The following is a 9,160-nucleotide window of genomic DNA, read 5'->3' as shown; positions in this document are numbered from 1 at the left end:
CATTAATTCTTTAGCAGATAAAAAATCAATGCATTAAAAAGAAAGGGGAATGGCTCTGGAGCACTTTAATCTTCTTTCCATGGTGACATCAGGAAGGATTCCTATTTCCTTAACAAAATAATTGGTGATTTTCCATTTTTATACATATATACACACACATATGTAATGAGAATATGGAGGAAGAATGTGTGTATGGAGATAATTGACTAATGGTCATTACAGAACAATCCACAGTCTTATCTTTATCCTTTGTTTGTTTCCTTCACCCCTTTGCTGTATTTTCCCAAAATCACAACCTAAGCTCTATAACTTTCAGACATTCTGTTACATTCAGTTACCAGCTTTTAAAAAGGCTGGGTCTTCTTACTTCTGACCTGGGATTTAAAATCGGGCTACCTTTCCACTAATCTTCGCCATTCAATTTCTACCTAAACATAGGACTTTTGAGCTCTGGGTCACCTAGCAGAGATTTCCTAGCCTGCATACCCTAAAAGGGCGAGGAGGGAAATGTGATGAGAAATATTAGGAACTGAACAAGTTTTGTTTTGTTTTGTTTTGTTTTTTGAAAAGTAAATGAGGCTGGGGAAACGTTTGCTTCAGTAACCCACGACTCATGGCTCTGTAGTGAACCTCTTCCTCACCTCCAACCCAGAGAGCGAAGGGAGGCTATGGGAAGAGAAAAGCAGCTCTATCCTTCCTCTTTTTTTTGTGGCAGATGCAACCAGAGGGCAGGGTGCATCTTCAACTGTCCAAATTGTCCCAGAACCCTATGGGGGTGGAACTACTAAGAGAGGTAGCCTCCCCGTAGTTCCTGTTACATAGCACAGTGCTTCAATCCCTCGAAGAAGAAAAAAGAAAAAAACTGAGCCCACACGCACACGTGTGTGCCAAAGGACTGGGAGTTGACAACAACCCCCCACCCCTCAACCTGTCTGGCCCCCAACCCCCACCCCTGATGCCCAGCGCGCTTAGAGCTCCGGCTCACACAGGAACACACGAACGCGAACACACAGGAACACACACACACACACACGCACGCACAGCACACACACGCACGCACAGAGAGAGAGAGAGAGAGAGAGAGAGAGAGAGAGAGAGAGAGAGAGAGAGAGAGAGAGAGAGAGAGAGAGAGAGAGAGAGAGAGAGAGAGAGAGAGAGCGAGCGCGAGAGCGCGAGAGAGCACGGCACAGCACCGCACAGCACAGAGCCAGGCTAAGGGGCAGCTAAGCGGCACCGCCTCCTTTCCTCACTCCTCCCCCTCCTTCTCCACCTCCCCGCCCTCCTGGAATTCTGGCTGCCAGAGAAGCACCAGTAGCCTCAGCAGCGGCTTCTCGGCATGGTCTGCTAAGCCAGCCTGCCGGGCAACCGGAGTCCGAGGCAGAGAAGGCTCAAGGGGAGCTTTCCGACGCCAAAGGAAGAAAAGCAAAAGGCAAACGCGCCGGCCTCCTTGGGATTGATTCTCCACCTGGCAGAAATCTGCCCTAAGCCGCGTTCCGTCTCCCCTGGGCCCCGGGCCAGGAAAAGGTGTTAGTTCGTGAGATCGCTTTGGGACAACCGAACTGGGACCCACGTCGATCCGGTGAGGCAATGGGGCTCTATGGGGCTGCTGGAGCCGCTGTCCTGGTGCTGCTTGCCGGACACTTCTCCCTGAGCTCGGCGCTGGAAGAAAAGAAAGGTAAAGGTGTTGCCTTCGCCTCCAGCCGCCCCCTATGTCCCCTGCTTTGCTTCTATCCGCACCTGGATTCCCCTCCGCCAGCTCGCCTTCCCTCTTTCCACACCCTGCCTTAGCCTCTCCCTCAGTCTCTCTCGTCTCAGTCCGCCGGCGCTCCCCCTTTCCTCCCCAGTTTCCTGCAAGATCAGCTGGGAGTCGGGGTTGAGCCTGGCGGTGCTGCCCTGACAATCCGGTCTGGCCCAGAAAGGAAGGGGTACTGGGAATCTCTGGCTGGGGAATTGAGGTCCGGAATGGAAACCTTGTGAACCGACGCGCCCTCAGTCTAGTTATCGAGCTACTGGAGCTCCATTTGCCTCTGCACAGTAAACTTTCTCAGCCGGCTTTAGTCTCCTTGGCCGGCTCAGGATACTGCCTGCGTGGGGGGTGGGGACGGGGAGAGGGGAGCGAAGTAGAGTTCTCAGGGTGGGGGTGCCTTGGCATTGGCCGCAGTTTACTCTGGGGGTCATATATTGCAGCAGGGATAATGGGACAGTATTCCATGTGACGCTCCTCCTCCCCTCCCCCCCAGTTTTCTTCGGGATCATTGCAAGACGGCCCTCATACTTCCCGGGAAGGCGTAAGATATCAGGCTGGTGATAAGTCCCGCCAGTTAAGTGCTATTAAGGGTGTCTGTCACCTGTCTAGTCCTCTGGACCAGCTTTGTGGCCGGTTAATAACTCCTGCTCCAAATTTAAGAGACAGACTGTTCTTGCTCCCCCACATTGCTCTCTTTCTGTAGCCCGTATTGTCACTAGTCCGGGGTGGGGTTTGTGGGGGGTAGGAGTAGCCCGAACCCTCCCCTATGCACACTAAACCTCTAAGTAAAAGAGAAAGTCTCCAGATCCGACTCCCTCAGCCCACATTTCCACTTTTTACATTCAGGTTCCCCGCCTTCAGCCACCCTCACAGCACTTCAGGATTGTCTTGCTTCTCCTTTCTAACTGTTGTTCTGTGTGTGTGTGTGTGTGCGTGCGTATCTGCCTATCTGCTTCTGTCTGTCTCCCTCCTCTCCCTCTCTCCCCCTCTCCTTCTCCCTTTCCCACTGCAGTGGATTGTCGACCTATGCTTGATCCCTCCCTGCTCTACAAGGTGCGCAGGTCTGCAGGAATCAGCGGTGGAGCCAGGGACGCTCTCTGCTCACCTTTGGTTTCCTCCCTACCAGCCTCCCTTCCTTACTTATCTCCTGCTCCTGAGTCGCTTCAGGTTCTTTCCAGGCTTCTTAAAATACTTTGTTAAAACTTCTAGGGGTCAGTTCTGGGATCGTGAATGGGTTCGCCAGGGCTTCTTTGGAGAATTAGACAGTAGATAGGTTATAGAATCCTCAAAACCAACTGACAGGAATCCCTTATAAGGGTTCTAGTGCAAATCGTTTTAGGGAATAACTTTCCAAATGAAGACTCCATACTCTCTCCTCTCGGGGATGGGGTGGGGAGTAGATAGTCAAACAACACAACACTGGTTTAAAGAACCCAGTAAAGGTCCGCCATTCTGTCTGAACCGAGCATGAGAGAATCTGATTTCGTGCCTACTAACAATAAGCTTCCTTGGAACAAGAAACATGCCTCAGAAGACTCAAATTGCACAATCTTCAAATTAAGAAACTCGTGTTCCAAGAGTCAGGTTCCGACCTGTTGTTGATGTCATTGGCGTAGGGTGTGTGTGTGTGTGTGTGTGTGTGTGTGTGTGTGTGTGTTTGGGGGGAAGAGTTATAAACTTCCTGGCTCTGCCCTTCTTCCGATAAAGAAGTTTTGAAACAGTTTATTATATCAAATCTGCAAAATATACATAAGAGGGTGAACGTTCTCCTTCTATATTGGGGAGAGAGTGGTCAGTGTTGAAAGATCAGACCTGTTTGTTGCTTGTTTGTTTGTTTTTCATTTAGTGAGTAGCCCAGAGATTTATCATCACAGATTTGGATATTTTGACAAATGTAAAATGACTTTTTCTCCTCTTTTCAAAACCAATGCTATATAAATCCACCTTACCTCACATTTAAGATTCATACAAAGTTCTTTTTTTCTCCCAGGTACAAGGATACCTTTCTAATACCGACTGTAATTTTTACTATTCAGTGACTTGAAGGTGTCACCTTCCTGATAACATATTTTTCACAATCCTTTAATGGCTGACTTTTCAATATTTGTGTCTGAAAACTTTCTAGTATTCTATACTTTAGTTTTATTTGTATTAATTTAAAATAGAATACCCTTTAATGTGGGATGAAAAGGACTAAACTATAAAAAAAAATGAATGTGCACTTAGGATATTAAAATGGAATGGTTAATTTCTCAACACAAATTATTTAGGTTTGGGTGAGCCTATTTTAGGAAGGGTATTACTTATGATCAGGTGCACTTAAATTCAACTATGCCTTTAATCAAGAAAGTCTAATCAATGTTGATGAGAGTATTTAAAAGAAATTTGTTTAAATCTTGAAAGTAGAAATATTTGTGCATTTAAAAGAACAATGACAGGTGTGTATGACTTCAACCTTTTCACCTTGGTCAGATAATAGAAGACTAGAAAGGGAAATGAGTTTAAGCAGATGAACACCCTCTTTTGAAAGTCAAGGCAAACCTCTTGTCACAAGTTCAGATTTCTTTTCATTCTTTCTCTTCCCACCCTCTTCTGTCCAAAATGATCTCCTTTCAAGGAGGCGGCTCAGGGGCTAAATTAGAGAATCAACAGAGATTTGTGTTATGGCACAAAGTAAGCCCCTTCACATCTTGTTGCCTCCATTGCAAAACTGAGGAGGAAACCACTGACGTGGGTCCCAGGGTAGGGTGGCTGCTGGGAGCAACTAATAAACTGTTTGTAAACTGTTCTGCAAATCCAAAAAGTACTGAGGATTGCTATAATAGCAAAAGAGGTATTTGTGTACTTAGTGTACTAAATGTAACATCACTGGTGGATTGTTGCAATGCCTCCAAACTCTTACTTTTTTCACTCACTACCAAGAAATGCGGTGAAAGTTGTACAGGTGAACCCTTCCCATATTCTGCCCTGGGCTGTTGGAAAACTGATCATAATTAGGATGTCAACATTGGGCAGCTCCCAAATGTTCTGCAACTGAGAGAGAGAGAGAGAGAGAGAGAGAGAGAGAGAGAGAGAGAGAGAGAGAGAGAGAGAGAGAGAGAGAGAGACAGAGAGAGAGAGAGAGATGGTGTTGAGGATCTGATGGCCATTAATATGCTGACAGCTTTTTTTTTCCACACCCAAAATGGACAATTCAGCCATGTTTCAAACAAACAAAAAAAACCAGACTACTTTGACTTCTTTTCCCTTTTGTATCTGGTCTAGGCTTCAGGGTATTCTGCTCAAAAGCAACCCTCAGTGGAGCATATCTCTTCATACTTATCCTTCTGGCTGCTTCTCAGGTCTGATTCTTACAATAGGATCAGAGCCCAGGAATGTGAGAACATAAAATCAGCTGTCTTCAGCTTCTTCAAGAATCTACCCATAAAACAGTTCCTTTGCTCTTCAAAAAACTTTTTTTTTTCTGTTACGCTGGGCAGATGGATGTTTACCACCACCACCGAAAATCCTACCGCTTTGGACCAAAGCATTTGAGAAAGTGGTTCCACTGAAACAGGTAGAATGAGGTACCATAACTGATTGAGTCCTTTGAGTGACATGAAGGGTGAAGGAGCCCTTAACCTCTCTACTTCCAAGTAGTAGTTATTCTGTCTCAGACTTGGAGTGAACAAATTTCAGTCTGCTGTAAATCTCACATAGGGATCTGAAAAAGCTTACCAGGAAGCACTCCAATGACCTGCATTGGCCCTTTCCTTGTATCATCAACAAATGCAGAGCAGTGTGAACCATCTTATTTCTTACTCACAAAGTGCTCCTGTGTAATATATATTCACATTTGCCTTTGAGGTGAGACCACCTTACCCCATTGAGTTCTTTTGTCCCACAAGTAATTAAGCCTCCTTGGATTGTGGTCCAAGGCAGCATAATAATGAATGAAGTTCTGACAATATGTGGTATGACAATAGTGTTGGTATGTACTGTAAGATATGGTCAGTAAAGTGAATTTTGAGCTGTTTTCCAATATTATTGATATTGTATTTGCATCTATCCACACTTTCCTGTTCAGACTACTACCCCTTCCCCATGACCAATAGCACACTTTTGCAAGATTGCAAGATGAAGTGAGAGATACTATCCACTATTCTTGAACAAAACCTATGACCTTGGCATCTAGCATTCCACTCTGTTACCAAACTCAGCTAACCAGATACATTGAGAATAACATTTATGGTGCTCATCCAGATTATCAGTTTGATTCTTGGCTTGCCTAGGTAGCTGCTCAGTGGACAAAACTGGTCTCTGCTTTGTGTTTCTCCAGGCATATATGCAAATTGGGCATCATAGCACATGTTTATAATGAGCTACAAGACCTTCAATGAAAACTTATCTAATTCATGTTGGTCAAGAACAGAGTGCTCTGTTTTATAAGTGAATGGGTGACTAAGGAGTGGTGGCAGAATGTTTCACAAACATGGCACACTAGATGGGCTAATAAAAACATAGAGGGGCTTCATCTCTAGCAAAGCACTTTGCAACCTTAAAACATAACAAAAATACAGGTTATTTTTCTCAGTCTCTTGTTCTTTTTGTTATAAATTTTGGGAGCTTTCCCCCTGTTCCAGTAATGACTTTTTAAATTGGGAAAAATAATGGTAACAAATCGCATTGTTTTGAGATTTGCAAAGCACTTTACCTATTATCTCATTAGAATTTACAAAAACCCTGTGGGAAGGGACTATTATCCCTCTTTTACAGATTAGGAAACTGAGGCAGAGAGTGGTTAAATGACTAGTCCAGGGTCATACAGCTAGTAGGTGTCTGAGTCAAGATTTGAACTTGGGCCTTCTGGAAGCCCAAGTTCCACACTTTACCCACTATGCCACCAAAGCTATTTAAATCTCCCTTTTATTATAACCTTTCGTACTTGCTGCCTTTCTTTTCTAGTATCAAATCTAATGTGTCATTTTCTAGGTGCTTTCATATAAACATCTTTTTTTTTTTCCCTGAGGCAATCAGGGTTAAGTGACTTGCCCGGGGTCACACAGCTAGTAAGTGTCAAGTGTCTTATAAATGTCTTCCATGCCAAATATACATAGGATCATAAATTGATAGCTGCAAGGGACCTTGTTCGGCTATCTCATATAAGTAGCTTTACAGTTAGCTGGGTTTTTTTTCTTTATGGAGGACTGCTGGATGGCCACCCAAATGACCTTCATGAAACTGACCAAGTCAAAGGTACAGTTGATTTTAGATTGCAGATAACTAAGATCAGGCAGCACAGGTAAGTGAAACTGAGAAAACTCAGTCACCAATGCTTGTTGAATGTCCTTTGGGTGTAAACAATTAAGCTAGACTTTGACATACAAACCGCCTGTGAGTCAATATTTTTAACCTATTGATCCAATCAGTTGGTTTCCCAAAGCCATTAACAAGTGGTCAAATGGCTAGTTTCAAATCCTTTCTTCCTACCTTGTCTCTTGGTAGTCCCAGTGAATGAAGAAATACCTCTAATATAGGAAACTAGCAGTGGAAATGGAGGACGTGACTTGCATGATACTAGGCACAGAGCAAGTGTGAAATAACTATTTGACTTGAATTAAACTCAGGTAATGGGTTTATTGTCAACTATGTACCTGAGCTGAGAGAAAGCAAATTTTATACTAACTTAAAAATGATAGATTGATTGTCCCTCCCTTCTCTCCTTTCCTCCTCCCCCAAACATAACACACACACACACACACACACACACACACACACACACACACACACACACACACACACAGTCCCAAAACAGCAAGCAACCATATAGTAGGAAAATGCTATTATTTAGGATTGGTGTTTGTCCTGGTGCTTAAAATATAGTAGGATATAAGAATAGAGGGAAAATGTGAGCTAATTAGTGGGATATATGAAAGTGCACTTGTTTTTAAGTAGTGGTACATGAAGATCCATGTTTTTCAGAAATTTTTTTTCTTTGAGTCTTTAAATTGGCAAAGAGATGCTGTTATTTAATCAGAAAAGACATCTCTCTTTTTTTAAATACACATTATTATGGCCACAGTACTTAATCCTTCTTACTCCTACTTGTATCTTTCTTGCCTTTTTCTTTTCGCACATCAACTCTTTGATGTGTCGAGCTGACACTTCTTATGGGAAACACCAGGCATTCTTTACTTTTTTTTTGAGTTTATGGGTCATACTTCTCTCACTCTGAGAAGGAGGAGCTGCTTGGTTATTTTGGGGTGTGGCATCAGAACTATCAGCAGAGAGGGAAAAGAACTGCTAGATTGTCAAATGCATCCTTTTCATGCACTCTTGCAAATTTAGTTTATTGGGAATATGAGTGTTTTAGTTATATTCAAGGAATTGCCTAAACATCATTACACTTCCTATTTTGCTTAGTGATGATTTTGAATAGTATTTCTGGTTTCTTCCTAATATATCAGCAAAGATTGTTGGGTTTTTTTTTTAAGACAATTGGGGTTAAGTGACTTGCCCAAGGTCACACAGCTAGTAAGTGTCCAGTGTCGGTCTGAGTCTGGATTTGAACTCAGGTCCTCCTGATTTCAGGGCCAGTGCTCCACTGCACTATCTAGCTGCCCCTAAAGATTGAATAATAGAAAAAATGGAGCTTGTTCCAATGACTTCACTATTATACAATGCATTATAATGTTATTTTCTCAAAAGCTATAGAACATTACAAAATATATGAATAATATTTATTTCTCAAAATAAACAGAACAGGTATATTTTTCTGTTTACTCATTCTACCTTCAAGCTTACTATTGCTATTACTTCCCAATGAATCTTCTTGCTATCAGAAGATATGCTTAAGATCTGAAACATTCAAACAAGTCCTATTTCATTTTATTCATTCTTCCCCCTCCCACCTTAGAAGGAGTCCAAGAGATGTCTAAAAATAAATGGTTATTATTGGCTCTTGGAATTCATTTTCAGGAGCATTTACGAAAGAGATGTCTGTTAGAATTGTCTCCTACATTAATGTGCCACAGAAGCAGGATGGAAAATGGGCTCCTCTTTTCAAAATTGATTTCTCCATCCCTGTCACCATTCTCTTAGAACCACACTAAGTATGGTGCATAGATCATATTTATAAAAAACATCACTGAGGATTACGTATTGCTCAAAAGTTTGTTACATTGTATTCTTTTGCAAGGAAAGAGAACAATTTGGAAATAATGAACTCATGATAGACTAAACACAATATGTTATAGGAGTTCATATTAACTACCTTAACTTTAAAAATCATTGCACTAACTTAAGAGAACACTCATTTATTTGTAGATTCATTCATTTTTGTGGTGCCCATTTTGAAAGCTGGTGTTATGATACTGTTCCTCAGCAAAGGCCTTTCTCTCTTTTTGGCTAAGAAACTGCTGTCCATGATTATAA

At 42.6% G+C, this 9,160-nt stretch overlaps 1 protein-coding gene across 4 annotated transcripts in view; it reads left to right on the top strand.

The window, feature by feature from the left end:
* Positions 1–1,233: 1,233 nt before the first annotated feature.
* The window catches only part of EGFR (epidermal growth factor receptor), a 251,701-nt gene continuing 243,774 nt past the window's right edge, over positions 1,234–9,160 (top strand). Inside the window, exon 1 of one of the 4 annotated variants that reach the window (XM_020981282.2) lies at positions 1,234–1,675. In XM_020981282.2, the coding sequence (XP_020836941.1) occupies positions 1,588–1,675 (88 nt within the window). In that variant the 5' untranslated portion in view covers positions 1,234–1,587. The remainder of the gene's footprint in view (positions 1,676–9,160) is intronic. The other 3 variants (XM_020981283.2, XM_020981286.2, XM_020981285.2) reach the window with 3 other exon arrangements.

This window comes from Phascolarctos cinereus, unplaced genomic scaffold (genome assembly GCF_003287225.1).
Source record: "Phascolarctos cinereus isolate Bilbo 61053 unplaced genomic scaffold, phaCin_HiC Scaffold_4;HRSCAF=312, whole genome shotgun sequence".
NCBI classification, from domain to species: Eukaryota; Metazoa; Chordata; class Mammalia; order Diprotodontia; family Phascolarctidae; genus Phascolarctos; species Phascolarctos cinereus.
This window is presented reverse-complemented; position numbering and strand designations above follow the sequence as displayed.